The sequence below is a fragment of the Hippichthys cyanospilos genome, chromosome 1, assembly GCF_059441005.1.
Source record: "Hippichthys cyanospilos isolate Australia breed blue-spotted pipefish chromosome 1, RoL_Hcya_1.0, whole genome shotgun sequence".
Taxonomy (NCBI): domain Eukaryota; kingdom Metazoa; phylum Chordata; class Actinopteri; order Syngnathiformes; family Syngnathidae; genus Hippichthys; species Hippichthys cyanospilos.
The window spans coordinates 15500694-15515394 of NC_142369.1; the positions used below are offsets into that span (position 1 = coordinate 15500694).

The following is a 14701-nucleotide window of genomic DNA, read 5'->3' on the forward strand; positions in this document are numbered from 1 at the left end:
TATAGACTTGGATGCCGGGCGGCACTTGGATTTTTTCCAGTTCAATCTAATCAGTTCAGGAGATATATGAGGATCCAGTTTGTGCACTAAAATCAAGAGTGGAAATTGATTTGTAATTCGCAACCTGGATCTTATATTGTCCATTTAACTGATTGCATTGAAGTTGAGCACCTTTCAGCACCACTTTTTTTCCCATCCGCATTAAGCACAGCCAGCAAGCCGGCACAAAGGAACGGACAATAACATATGAGACTCCAGAAGAAACAAGGCAGAAACGCACAGGTACTTGAAAAACATAAATAGATGTCTGCCCAATCCAGTAAAACTGCAATCGTTGTGCATTAGAAAACATAGTTTTCTGGAGCATTATAGCCCCTAACCACAAAGCCATCTTTGTTCAAAGCCAGAAGAAATTCAATGTTTCAGTGGAGGATAAATGATTAGTCTGGTGTAAGGTTAAAAACAGAAACACTAAAATACAGGTAAAATTAGACATTTAAAACAAAATGTATTTTTTGAAAGTGTACAAGACTTTCAAAACACCTGATGTTAGAAGACACGTTTGCAATTTTGTCCCGGCTTCTGACTGTACAAATGCACCGCCAGATACTTAATGATATATAAAGATCAAAGGTATGACCAAATAGAATGGCTGTATAAAACAAGTATTTTTTTAATGTTCTGTAGAATATTGGTTTTAGTGAATTTGATTTAAAAAAAAAAAAATACACTAAATTACACTAAGACCGAATTGTAAGGAAAACACGTTCTAAGTTGTTGGGGGGCAGGGGTTGTGATTTTGTTTTGTTGTTTTTTTTTTTAGTTATGTGGTTGTTTTTCAGGATTAACACTTTGCCCTACAAGGTCATTGGCGCTGTCATACTCAATAATTAAGTACAAACAAACTTTGTAAAATCTTTAAAACTATAAAGTTATTCGAAATATGAACAAACACGGACACAGTAGACGTTTGCATAGTAAATAAATGGCCAATACATTACAGTCTTGGAAGATAGTGCCTTCAAGTGGACAAAAAAAATATAATCTTGCACGCCATATGAATGTATATCTCCATTAACCCTTTCAGTGCCATGGGCGAGATATTTCGCCATATAAGATACTTAGGTTGTGTGCCAGTGACAAGAATTCTTATCCCCAATGTTTTTTTTAAATGAATGGAAAGATTATGCTCGTGGCCAGTGCTCCTCTTAATATTATGCCAATTGAACATTGTTGTAATGTAGTTATATACATACGCAAACTGTTATTTTGCCCTCCAAAAGATATTTTCACTGTTTTTGTTGATGATTTTTGGAACGCAAGGACCGATGAGGTGTTTCAGATGCTACAAAAATGTTTGCGTCAAACTCATTGTGCAGAAAACATCTTCACATAGCATAGTGTCACTCAAATGACATATTTTCCAACAGTGATTACAAAAGAATGGAATAAGGTAGAATCTTACTTTCTTTTTCTAGGTAAATAATGGAATCCAAAATTTCATATGGTACTATCAATGTGTGCATAGTCATACAATTCAATATTCTGTCAACCTTAAAAAATGCTTCAAAATGATCAAAATGGCTTGACACTCTCGGGGTTGCCTTTTCAGATAACGCTTGGCACTGAAGGAGTTAAATGTATAGAGATTGAAAAAAAACATGAGTCAATATTAATTTATAGCGGTTGGTCCCGAACGTAACCCCAGCGATAAACAAGGGATTACTTTGTTAAATGAAATTGATAGCGTTGTTCAAAACTAATCAAAGTGTTTCATACAGCTGTTGTATTGGATTGCGTAAGATGGTGTCGCTGTACCTAATTAAAAGTCCATTAAGTGTAATGCGATGTCTCTCAATGGCCTGGTGTTGCTTTCACATGAAGATCATGACCCATAGTAAGAATGGGGCCTGAACCCCCTCTCATGGATTTAGGAATTGTGTCCCAGATGGAAAGCTGATTTTAATGTCTTCCTATTCTATCTTCTCTTCTGTCTTCTTCTTGTCTCCTCTGGTCCGTCCTGTTGTCTGAGACACAATCCATGAGTGTGTGTTTTCTGTGCGTCATTGTATGTCACCGGCATTCGCTCACCTCAACACTCACTTCAAACACACATTTCACATTTTGGAATGAAAGCATTGCCTGTGCTTGCTTTTTTGGATATGACGTGATGATAAATAATAAAGTTGTGCAATTGCCTCGAAAGTAACCGCATATCCTCTTTGTGTGTTTATTCTCTTTTCTCTTATATTCAACAATCCCCATCCGCCCGCTTTCCTTTGACATGCTTGTCTTACTCCTCCTTTTGACACATCACATTTTCCTCCCACTCTCTCCATCATTTTATCCCTCCCTTCACGCTCTCCTTGCCGCCCGCCTCGCTGCTTGTGGGGTTCGCGTTCCCCTGCTCAGGCGATGCTGGGGAAGGTAGCCACAGAGACCTCCAGGAAGAAAGACGTTGAGGAGGTTCAGAACCGCCACCGACTCATCCCCATGGGACGCAAGATCTACGAGTTTTACAACGCTCCCATCGTCAAGTTCTGGTTCCATACGGTCAGTTTGTGGTCCAGTAACGAGCATCGGCGTATTCAACTTATTGCGTGGGACTGTCTGATTATGGAGCAACATCAATTACTTGTTACATTTACCTCCACAGTACACCCAGCCTTATCAGTTACTGATTTTTTTTCCCGTTTTACTCCAATATGATTGTTTCGACATGGGGGAAACTGGTGAGGGATTCGGGCCACGATATTAAGTAGACTTGAACAAGTGGGGAGGGGGTGTCGGTGGCTAGACATTCCTTCGAAATAATGTACAGATACAACGCAAAACAGATGTAAAGTGCAAGAAGAATTTAATGAGCTTGTTTTTCAGCAACTGGGGAGTGATGAGGGACTATGACAACTGAAGTGTGTTTCTTAAATTTAGTCGACTCCGTTGATTTGCGTTTGTTGCGGTCATTGCAGAAAACCCTGCTTCATACAGATAGGATGTGGGAAATGTCAAACATACTTTAAGGTCGCCATCGTTTGTGATCTCCAGCATTTTGATCATCATCAGATCAGATTCACAGATAAACTGGACCCCAATCAGTTCATTCAGTGAAAGTCATTTGTATCCCCCCCAGTCACCTCATGTGTGCCCCAAGGCTCTGTTCTAGAAACCCTCACTCTTCATCTACCCTTCCCACCAGTGTCATTGTTTATAAATATGATTTTCTCTGGGGGCTCGGTAGCGCAGTGGTTAGCACGTCCACCTCACAGTTCAGGGACCCGAGTTCAAATCCACCTCGCTCTCGCCTTCCTGTCTGGGGTTTGCATGTTTTCCCCGAGCCTGCGTGGGTTCTCTCCGGACACTCTGGCTTACTCCCACACTCCAAAAACATGCATCGCATGTGAATTGGACACTAAATTGTCCTTGGGTGTGATTGGGTGCGTGGTTGGTTGTTCGTTTCTGAGTGCCTTGCAATTAGCTGGCAACCAGTTCAGGGTGTCCCACACCCTGTGCCCAAAGTCAGCTGGGATAGGCACCAGCAAGCCTGCAACCCTTGTGAGGATAAGGAGCTATAGACAATGGATCGGTGGATGGTTGATTTTCTCCATTGTATTGTAGAAGACACCTGGGTCTACTTTTGCAAACTCAGTCTCACTTCCACTCTCCTCCCTCCCTTCCTGCTTATCTGATACTAACTCCTGGTCCACATTCAACTTTATGAAACACAAAAGTAAATTTTCCAAATTGGCATGAGATCTAGATTATCAGATGTTGACAGCATTTCCATCCCACGAATGTCTCTTTCATTCCATTTATCCTCTATGCTGCTGCACACTCCTTTCATCTCGCGTATTGATTCATCTTTCGCCTCCTGCACAAGTACAACAACGGTCACCAATCTTTTTGAAAGTGAGAGCTACTTCTTTGGTACTGAGGAATACGAAGAGCTACGACTTAATGTGAAGACACTAATTATGTTCATGATTTTTCACAATAATTAAGGAACAGCTGTAGTAAATTTGTAAATCAAGTGTAATTTGCACTGTAAATGTAATACATGTATCATTGTAAAATTCATAGAAAATCATCAATGGTCTGTCTCTTGTGAGCTACTTGTAGATCAGGCATGCAGGCTACTCACGTGATCTTTGGGGGCTACCTGGTGCCCGCGGGCACCACGTTTTTAAGCCCTGTTTTAAAAGCTTCAAATGGTACAGCTCAAATCAATTCAAACATTAACAGCATCACCGCTCCATATTTGGCTGATCTCCTCCACACTGTCAAAGCAGACTTCAGCCTCAGGTCCTCCTACTCCTCCTTCATTCACCTGATTGTTCTCTTTGCTCGCCATCGCGCCATGGGGATTTGGGCTTTCATCCTTTTTCTTCTCACCAACTCGGAAAATCTGCCAATTGACCTCTGAAATTCAGATCCTTTCATTACCATCAAATCTAAAACTTCAAACATACCCATTTAGTCTTGCCTTATAACTAAACAGCCCAGAAATTTTCTTTGTAACCTGTACAGTATGTTTTATTTTTTCATTCATCAGTCATATCATTGACGGCTGTGATTTTTTTTTTTTTTTTTTTTTTTTTTACTCGATTGCCAAATTTTCTACATCAGAATCACAAGTAAAATGGAATCTCCTAGTATATCCCAGCTGACTTTTGGAAAGTAGTGGGGTACACTCAGGATTGTTTGTCAGGGCACAAAGATTCACCTCCAAATTCACACCTATGAATAATTTGGAGTCTTTGATGAACCTAAGAGTAGCACTGGCCTGAGAACGAAACAAAAACAACATGTTGTAAAGTGTTTTGAATGTTTGTGTGGCTTTGGGGTCCACTTAATGGCCTTATGTGCTGATTTTGTTCTTCCTGATATCACATAAATTAGCTTGCATTAACTTTGCTTGAAGAGATGTCACTGTTTATGCTTCTTTCATTTCCCATTTCCCGCCTCTGGGTATTTACTTTTCTCCCTGTTGTGAATTTTATTAATGTGCATGTGTACTCTTCCTTCTCTTACTGTTTGTATTGTATACCCCTTAGCACCACGGTAGCCATTTTGTCCCTTCCAAAACTCTCATCTTACACAGATTGTTTTACCTATTGAGTTGACTGTTTTTTTTTTTTTTTATGAAAACAGAAGACAAATTTGATTGCGATTGAATTACTCCAGAATGTCTGAGAGCAAACTACATTGCGTATTCATCTTTTTCCTTCCACCTAACTTCTGATTTGAATATGATTTCTTCTGGACTGCATGGTGATGAGCTACAGTCCGTATTACAAGTCCCGTGGAAATCAAATCACTCAGTGGATGACTGATGTTAATAGGTGCAGCCGCGGGAGACACTTAATGGACATTTTCAGGCCAAGTGTACGGGTATAGCGGTGGGGTGGCTTGACACCAAATCTCTATTTTGAGGGATAGTGTCGCACATTCATTGGGCAGTCATTAAAATGAGCAAGTGTCACAGCAACCAACCAGTTAGTGCTTGATGCGGCAGGCACGTTCTACTCAGGCAGCTGTCTTGCCATATGTTAGCATACTGCCTGTTTACATGTCAGCATTTTATCAACTCACATAAACTGCACAGAAAAACAGGTTGAGATGTTACATTGCTCTCATTGATATCTGGCTATACATGTTGGCATCCTAACAAATAGTGTGTTAGCATTTTATCAGTTGTTTCAAGTGGTAATGAGTGAAGAAAAAAAATCTATAAAATCTTAAATTCTCTATTGCCTCAGTCATTCTGAAGGTTTTGTTTCTGTAGCTTGCTATATTTTAGTATAGCAACTGCTCGTTGCTAGGATGTTAGTATTTTATCAAATGTAATTCGAAATATACAGAACAAGATGTGAAACCGTTATCAAATGTTATTACGTTTTTGCTGTTCAGGTAGCTATTTGGTTTATGGTCTTGATAGCAGAAGAGCTCTTAGCAAGTTTGCATTTGATCAATTCTCCACATTTCCTTCCCATTACAGATGGCCTACGTGGGCTACCTAATGTTGTTCAACTACATTGTCCTGGTAAAGATGGACCTATGGCCTTCCCCTCAAGAGTGGATTGTCATTGCTTATATCTTCACCAACGGCATTGAGAAGATGAGAGAGGTATTCTTGTGTCCACATTGACACAACATATGCACAATTACAATGTGCTCAAATAATCACTTCACCCAATGTATTGATGATACTTGTGTCATCATGCCTGATTAATTATATTGTGTGGCCAAAAGCTGAGCCTTAATCACTGTGTCCCATTTTCATCAAACAATAAATGATAAATAGGGAACATACCATGGGGTCAGGTTACTATTAGCCTATCCGGGCAGATGGGGGTGAAAATAAATAAATAAACAAATAAACTGAACAATGTAGATTAATGAAAGTTCGACGTGTCTATAGTCTAGCTTTTATAAGCCATCCTTCTGAATAGGTGAACTCACACTGCCCTCTATCGGCACTTAATGCGCAATGCATTTTCATTACCTCGACAGGTCACAACAATCCCAAGTTTTTCATGTGCATTTGAAAACTGTTTCTTCAATGGCTTGTATTGCTTAATAACGTGAACAAAACATTAGAAATACTTTAGTAGCAGATACCTTAAGTCAGGTGTGCTGCTTAAATATATATGAGAGAAGTAAATAAAAATGCCCGTATTCCGTTTCATGTAACCATTACTAACTATACAGGCATTTTCCATTGTGATGGTCCATAGTTTTAAATACGTGTTGCAGAAAAAGCAACACGACTTAGGTAGCGGCAAAATGAGTATTATCTTAGGTAAATGTGTATGTTTGCCTTGGGTATTGTCCTGATGATCTAACATTAATGTGAAATTCTTTTCTTACATATTTCACCATTCTCTTCTGGTCTCCCGTCGCAGCTCTAAATTCCTTTCCTACCCTCTTCTAGATCCTTATGTCAGAGCCAGGGAAGTTGTTACAAAAGGTCAAGGTGTGGCTTCAGGAGTATTGGAACATCACAGACCTCATGGCCATCCTCATATTTTCTGTCGGCATGGTTCTGCGTCTCCAGGAGCCCCCGCTCATGAGCTATGGACGGGTCATCTATTGCGTCAACATCATCTACTGGTACATCCGGCTGCTCGACATCTTTGGTGTCAACAAGTACCTGGGTCCCTATGTGATGATGATTGGCAAGATGGTGAGATGTAGCTGGAGCGTGATCTCCTTTTGTGTTACGTGACATAAGGCTCGCCAATATCATTTTATTTGTATGCGGTGCCGAGGCGATACGAATTTGACCTCTAAAGCCAAAAACGACCACTTTCGCTCCATACAATGAAACAATGCGGGGAGGTTGCGGTTCGGGTAAATGACTACGGTGGCATGCCATTTCAGTTTGCGAACAGTCACATGATCAAACTCAAACATCAAGTGAGCTGTGATTGGTTTTCACCCGCCCCTGAGCAACTGTGATGCCATTATCAGTGTTAAAATGACCACCCTCTGAGATGGGTAAAGACGGGTGAGTTTTTCGAGCTTAATCCGCATTCCACAAACACAATATTAATCTGAGTGCTGTGTTTAGACTCGTGGGAGTACATAAAATATTGATTTAACTGTATCTTGTGGCTTGGCCTCTCCTTTAAGTCGTATGTTTGATGTTGAGGAGGTCCCTAACCCTAACACACACATTTCAAGACAAATCTGCAAGAGGCCAGAGTGTATGATAATGTTTTTGAGGTGATTATGTGGTGCGGTTCTTTATACAAAATATCTTTGATAACACAATCAGCTTTCAGAGGAGAGATGTAATAACTTGGTCAGGTAATTGGCTTCTACTCTATGATGTTGTGGCTGCATTAAAATCAAAGCACTTCAGAGGGAAAACAAGCACAAATGCACACGGGCAGATGAATATGTTGGAGCCATAATGAACCTGAAATGCCAGATGGTTTGTAGAAAAGAGCCAGTAAAACTTTTGAAGATAGGGCAGACACACAAAGAAATAATTACAAGTTAATTGAGAATTATGTAGTCAGCTCAACAAGCAGCTACAAGAGTAAACAACACAATGTTAACTTTAAAAAAGTTGCCAGGGTGTCCCGGTGAAGCCACTTGGCAGGAGAGCGAAAACATCTTTTGTATTCAGGAAATAAATGTACTCATGACACAAACGAGTGGAGATGCAAGCTTACACATTGTACATGGGGGAGGAGGCACCAAAAAAGGAAACTTTTTAACAATCCAATAAATCCAAGAGTGATGGAAGAAAAACATTATAGTCATAGTCATTGAAATCTCAAAACATGCCATTTAAGAAACAATGATGAAATTATAATTTCTTAAAAATGTCATTCTTTATATGGTGTCCTCCTGTACTAATGCATTTTTTAAATCTGCTGTTGAGATTCCTCATTGACTACTAAAACATCTCATCTGAAATATTGTAAATTCATCCCTGAATTAGTTGGCAAGACAGTGGCGGAGTCGGACTTTGGCGGTCATACCTCTCAGTCGAATGTTGTCGGAACACCATTAACCATTAACAACATTCTAGGATTTTCAACTTTGAAAATACAAACTGGACTTCTCTCTTGTGGTTCTTTGAGTTGCTATTTCAAAAGAAAAATCTCTACTCCTTCCAGATTTATTAATTTTGGATTGATTTGGATTCATGTTGTGTTTTATTTTCAGATGTTCTAGTTTTTGTCAATCTGGAAATTAGCTTAAAATCAATAAGAAGAAGTTAGAAAATGAGATTCTCCATACAAGTGCTGTGACAAGACATTTGCCTAAATGTACAATGATTATTGTAGCATTCTTTTCTGCCTTTAATTGATGGGACACAAGGGAATCCATCAGTCGGTTATCTTTTGTGCTTATCCTTACTAGGGTCATGGGTGAGCCTGTTCCAGATGACTTGTAGCAAAAGGCAAGACCTATAGAAATGCTCTGTACTTTGCTGTAGTTCCCAGAGAAAACCAATAAAAAGCACAGGGGGAACACGCAAAGTCGAAGGTCAAAGCAAAGACAAATGTCACTACTTTTCAGGCTTAAAGGCTTTAATATGACGGAGTGCATGGGTTTTCAAGTACCGGTGTTAATTGTTGAATTAATCATTGTAGCTTACAATGAGGTGTCTGAATGAATATTGAGTGAAAGTTCAACTTATGAGAACAGTCATTTATCGTTCGACTGATCAACCGAGACGCCGATCAGATGAGAAGCGTTGAGTGAGAACGGCAATTCTGTCGAACGGCTTCTGCAGATGCGCGGTGGTTCATTATAAGCTCTTTCGTCCAAATCATTTCCTTTCGTTCTTCCCATCTCTTTTGGGGCCACCTACACGCTTTGATGGCTCTCCTTTTCGCCCCTTCTGTCAGATGATCGACATGATGTACTTTGTGATCATCATGTTGGTGGTGCTCATGAGCTTTGGGGTGGCGCGGCAGGCCATCCTCAACCCTAATGAAGACCCTTCCTGGATGCTGGCACGGAATATCTTCTTCATGCCTTACTGGATGATCTACGGCGAGGTGTTTGCGGACCAGATCGACCGTAAGTTCACCGGAGCTATTGACTCTGGGGAGAGATGCAAAAATAAATAGATGTTTTATTTTTCCTCGAGGCAGATTTTGACGCTAGCATTCCTGACTGTATGCTCTGAGCAATAATCAAATGCTGTATTCTCTGCCACAATCTGTGCATTTTCTCTCAACATACTACAACAATCTTTTTTTGTAATTTGTCCAAGTCGTAGTTTGTTAATGTCTCTATAAAAGCAAACGCAAAAGCAAATACTGTACATACTCTACTGTTGTATAGACGGTGACGGGTCTGTTTGCGAGTGTATCTGTGTGCTGTTCCTCATAAGAATATGTTTGTTTGTCCTTTACGGGAGGAGTGGCCCAAAGAGAAGAGATCTGAAATAATGTTTTCATTCTGTGTTTCAGATATTCATAGTAGGAAGTTACAGCACAGACTGAATGAAAAACTCTGGCTGGTCGAAAATTACTTGCGATCTCTCGGAACCTGGCGTAGTAGTGGTACATCCCACATTGCCCAGTGCTCTCAAAATTCCAGTAAATCTACTCAATACAGATTGAATTATGACACTGACGTTAATTCACTGCCCCTGCTTCATCATCCTCACTTTGCCTCCACGCCATACCCACTCTTACCACTAGAGGCCACAAGTGTGCATGCAACGCCACACACTTGGGTGACGTCGCCTTTTGTTCGGTGTCTTGGGTCAGCTACTATCTCATAAGTGAGGGTGTCCCAGGAAATGTGACATTATTTGGAACGTCAACATCTGAGTACCGCAGTAAATTTCCTAAACAAAACGTAAAGGCTAAGTTTAAATATGTAAACATTACAGTTGAAAAGTTTGGAAACATGTTTCAGTTCAAACGGTGTCATACACAGTAGGAGGTCAAGAAATTTCAAGCTATTAACTCTTAACAATTGCAACACTAAAAAAAACAAAGTGCTTCCAAACTTTTGACCATTTTTTTCCTAACCACGCCTTTTTATGAATATGAAACTCATTTTCTACACTTCTGGTTAAATTTTTCAAAGCGACATTTGTGACGTTAAAGATAGTAAAATTATGTCAGGTTTTTTTTTCTTTCTGGACACCCTGTATTCTACTCCAAAGTGCTAGATTAATTCTACACGATGAATATATGTTTAATATTTGGTCCACTTGTAGTTTGACCGAAGGCTACCTTTTTTTGCAACTTTACCTTTCACTGGCTGCCGGTTACATGGCGGTAACACTTTTTAAACAAAGTGTCTCACTGCCCCCCCCCCCACCCACCCATTTCAACAGCAAGGGTAACTATCAAAGTTCAATCTAATGGTAGTCCCTTGATGTTTCTTGCCACTAGTTTGAAGCCATCACTGACTGCAAGAAATACCGTTGCCATGTCGACCCTATCTGTCACACGAGCCACTCGTCACCCACCCTAACTGCTGACTCAGCTTCTTGCTGGAGCCACACGCCATACGCCCCCCCTCCGAGAAAAAAAAAAAAAAAACAACTCAGTGCATCATGATCAGCCACCCGTCATCATGTGCAAACTGTTTTTTCACGTGGTTCAGTTGTCAGAGGTCTTGATTTTGAGCGTACAAATTGTGAAAGCAGACAATTACTTCAGTTCTCTGTCTTTGGGCTGCATTGTGTGAACAATTGACGAGCATGACCAGAATGAATACGAAAAAGGCTAACAAACCAAGAACCGAGGCTGATTGTTTCGCTGGTAATCCACAGCAACTGAACCATCACAGATGGAAAAAACACCAAATGTGTATTAAATACATTCCAAAGCAGCCATCGAGTGAAGCTATGGCTAAGCTATTCCACATGTGACAATATATTTGAAACATGTTCATATATATTGTCAGCATTATGTGTTGATCCATGATGAATGTGTGTGTGTTTTTTTTTTTTGTTCCCTGCTCCCTGCTCATTGAGAAGCATAAAATAAACATATGCTTCTTGTTTGTTTGCAAGGAAAATAATTATTTTGTCCTCTTTTTCTTTCTGGTTTGCTTGCTTTTGTCCTCTTAACATTACAATCATATCTTGCTTAGTTGGCCTTTTTTTATTTCAAAGTCCTTTGCACTTTTGGTGTACTGATGTCATGAGATACTTCAGATTTAGGTGTCCTGCACATTCACTTTTTGTCTTATTTTTATTTTGGTGTGCAGCTCCCTGCGGGCAGAACATCACCACCGAGGACGGAGTGGTGGTCGCTCTGCCTCCGTGTAAGACGGGCGCCTGGATTGTCCCGGCCATCATGGCCTGCTATCTGTTGGTGGCCAACATACTGCTTGTCAATCTTCTCATCGCTGTGTTCAAGTATGTAACCGTCAGAACTTGTCCATCTTACAGTTCAATCTATGATGATACTAGTTTCCAAGTGTCACTTTTTGTTACTATTTGCAATATGTTCAATACATGATATCTACTGTATGTACACAGATGTACGTGCAAGCATGGATTACTTCTGTTAACGTCTTTGAATATTCAGAGAATCATAAGTATTATTTTTTTTTAGTAAAAATGTACTATTTTTATAGTAGCCAGTATGTAAAAGTCTCATTTTATTAATTTATAAAGATCTGTGCATCGATAAGCTATGCTTCTGTCTACTGCATCGTTTACTCTGAGTTATCTATGTCAGTTGCTGTTTGCTACAAGTAAAATAAAATAATATTAATAACTTAACAATGTGAAGTCTGTACTGGGAAAGCTCTTCATCACCCGCTGAAGCATCTTCAGGATTTAGTTTGTGTCAAATGCTTATTTCCAGTGCGGCCCTCTAATTAGACTTTCCCTACCTTGCATGAAAAGTGCTTTTATCTGTGCCACTTTGCCATTTTTGTCTCAAAAGTACTGTTTTGGGAAATTTGGCATGGATAGCCTGTATTGAACTTTGTATTTAAGCCACTTAAGAGATTTCAAGCTTCCCAAACTGATGTTGGACTTAAGTCAGAGACAGAAATAAAATCCTGTCATTTGTCAATTTTGCGAAAACAGTGGTTCTCAAATGCGGGTATGAGTATCTCTGAGGGTACGTAAGAGCACTTCATATCTATGTAAAAAGATGAGCAAATATTATTTATTGCTTTTTAATGATGTGACTGGAACAGTGCATCTTTTTTTCCCCAAATTAAGAGCAAATTACATAATTGGTACATGAAGTAGCTTATTGTTACAATTGTGTTATAGTAACTCCTTTACAAAATATTATATGGAAGCACATTGACATTAGTGATGCAGGTTTCCTGCATAAGAGTCAAAAATAAACAATTTATCTTCTGTAGTTGCAAAATAAAATACAGCAAGAGATACCTTAAGAATTGTATTCTCAAATTTTAATAAATCAAACATATGGCGTAGGGAATCTTGGCTAAAAAAAAAAAAAATCACAGAGGGTGCATAATTCAAAAAACAAACAATTTCACAGCAAATGTCATTTCAATGCATTGTGTAGATTCCTTTTTCGTCAAACAAAACCAACTGATATGCTAACTTTAGTACGCAACATAAACTAATCGTCTTTGTCTTACTGTGATTATGTTATCCTAGCAACACATTCTTTGAGGTGAAGTCCATCTCCAACCAAGTTTGGAAGTTCCAGCGCTACCAGCTCATCATGACCTTTCACGAGCGTCCGGTACTTCCTCCGCCGCTCATCATCTTCAGTCACATCACCATGGTGCTCAAGCACCTGTGTTGTCGCTGGCGCAAGCACGACGACGACGAAAGGGATTACGGACTGAGTAAGTGGCAATGAAAGGCTGACTTTTTTGGGGGGCCAAAAATGTAAATGACCGAAAATAAGACAGTCGTCAGGAAGCATACTAGCATCGCTCTTTATTAGTTATTTGTGATGTGTTTTCACAAATGCAGGCTTATGTCAGCAAAAATCTGAATTTAGATTTTGATATATTCTAATTCCACACAAAATTCCCTTTAAAATGGAGATAGGGCAGTCTCATGTTTCTAAATTGAAATCCCTAGTTTTGAGATAAAGGTGCTTAAAGTTTTGGCACATTCATCTTTCAAATATCCATAGCAAAGAGTATCTTAGGGAAAACATATTAACCTGAAACTTTCAGGAACTGGTAAATGACCCATCAAAAATAAATTCCAATAGCAGGTAAAGACATCATCTGAGATCTGGGGAAATCTGAGGAAGTTTCACATCTCAACAGTTGAAATTGGGCAAAAATGCTTCTTTGGCCTCAACCCCAAAATAACTTTTCTATTTAGCTTTACAATTCATTCCTGAGACATCAACTGCTATTTTGGTTTAGTTTTTCCCTTGACCTGTGTGATCTTAGCTGTGATTTCTTTTTCACCTGTGAAGTCCTTTTAGATTGTGACGATTCTGGGCTATACAAATAAAATATATTGAATATATTCTTTTTTCGTTTTTTTGATATAGCTTTTCCACCAAGGTTTTTCATGGAAAATGGTCTGAACCAGATCCTTACTTTGAAATAATAAATAAATACCTAAATAAATAAACCAATAAAGTTTTTCCTGTAACTTGAGCACAGTATGACCGTTGTCCTAATCTAAGCAGGGCTTGCCTTGTCACTGACCTTTGCTGGAAAGTAACCCAGTTCTTACATCACAGTGCAAATCTTTCAGAGCTCAACTATGATATGAACAGCTTCATTTTTTTTAAATCAAGTCACAGTCTCTACGTATTGTTCAAGGCCACACAACATTACACTGGGATTGTTCACTAACATGCCATGCCGCCTTTGTAACAGCCTTAAACTTTTGTCATCCACAGAACTTTTCATCACAGAGGACGAGCTGAAGAAGGTTCATGACTTTGAGGAGCAGTGCATCGAAGAATATTTCAGAGAGAAGGATGACCGATTCCACTCGTCGAATGATGAAAGGATCAGAGTCACTTCTGAAAGGTTTGTTTACCGTCCAAACTGGGTCTCATGTTATTACAAGATATTAGAGTTGGGCTTTTATCAAGTATTTCAAATATACCAAAATGTGCAAAGCCGCTATCAGGGTAAAAGGTCTCTATAATCCAAATAATCCAACACCAAACTAACGCAAAAATGATCCTAATCCGAATTGTAAAATGTAATTTTGATAACCATTTTTTCCTATCGTATCTCAGCAATCTTTTTGCGTATTTTTTCTTAACCAAACATATCCTAGCAATATTAC

General features: G+C 39.4%; 1 protein-coding gene across 5 annotated transcripts in view; it reads left to right on the forward strand.

Moving 5' to 3' along the window:
* Positions 1-14701, forward strand: part of trpm3 (transient receptor potential cation channel, subfamily M, member 3) — a 112255-nt gene that overhangs the window by 88930 nt on the left and 8624 nt on the right. For 3 of the 5 annotated variants that reach the window (XM_088408820.1, XM_088408828.1, XM_088408837.1), the window contains 7 exons: positions 2413-2553; positions 5996-6124; positions 6932-7183; positions 9369-9543; positions 11701-11851; positions 13085-13278; positions 14304-14436. In XM_088408820.1, the coding sequence (XP_088264946.1) occupies positions 2413-2553; positions 5996-6124; positions 6932-7183; positions 9369-9543; positions 11701-11851; positions 13085-13278; positions 14304-14436 (1175 nt within the window). Of the gene's footprint in view, positions 1-2412; positions 2554-5995; positions 6125-6931; positions 7184-9368; positions 9544-9938; positions 10068-11700; positions 11852-13084; positions 13279-14303; positions 14437-14701 lie in introns of all 5 variants that reach the window. The other 2 variants (XM_088408804.1, XM_088408811.1) reach the window with 1 other exon arrangement.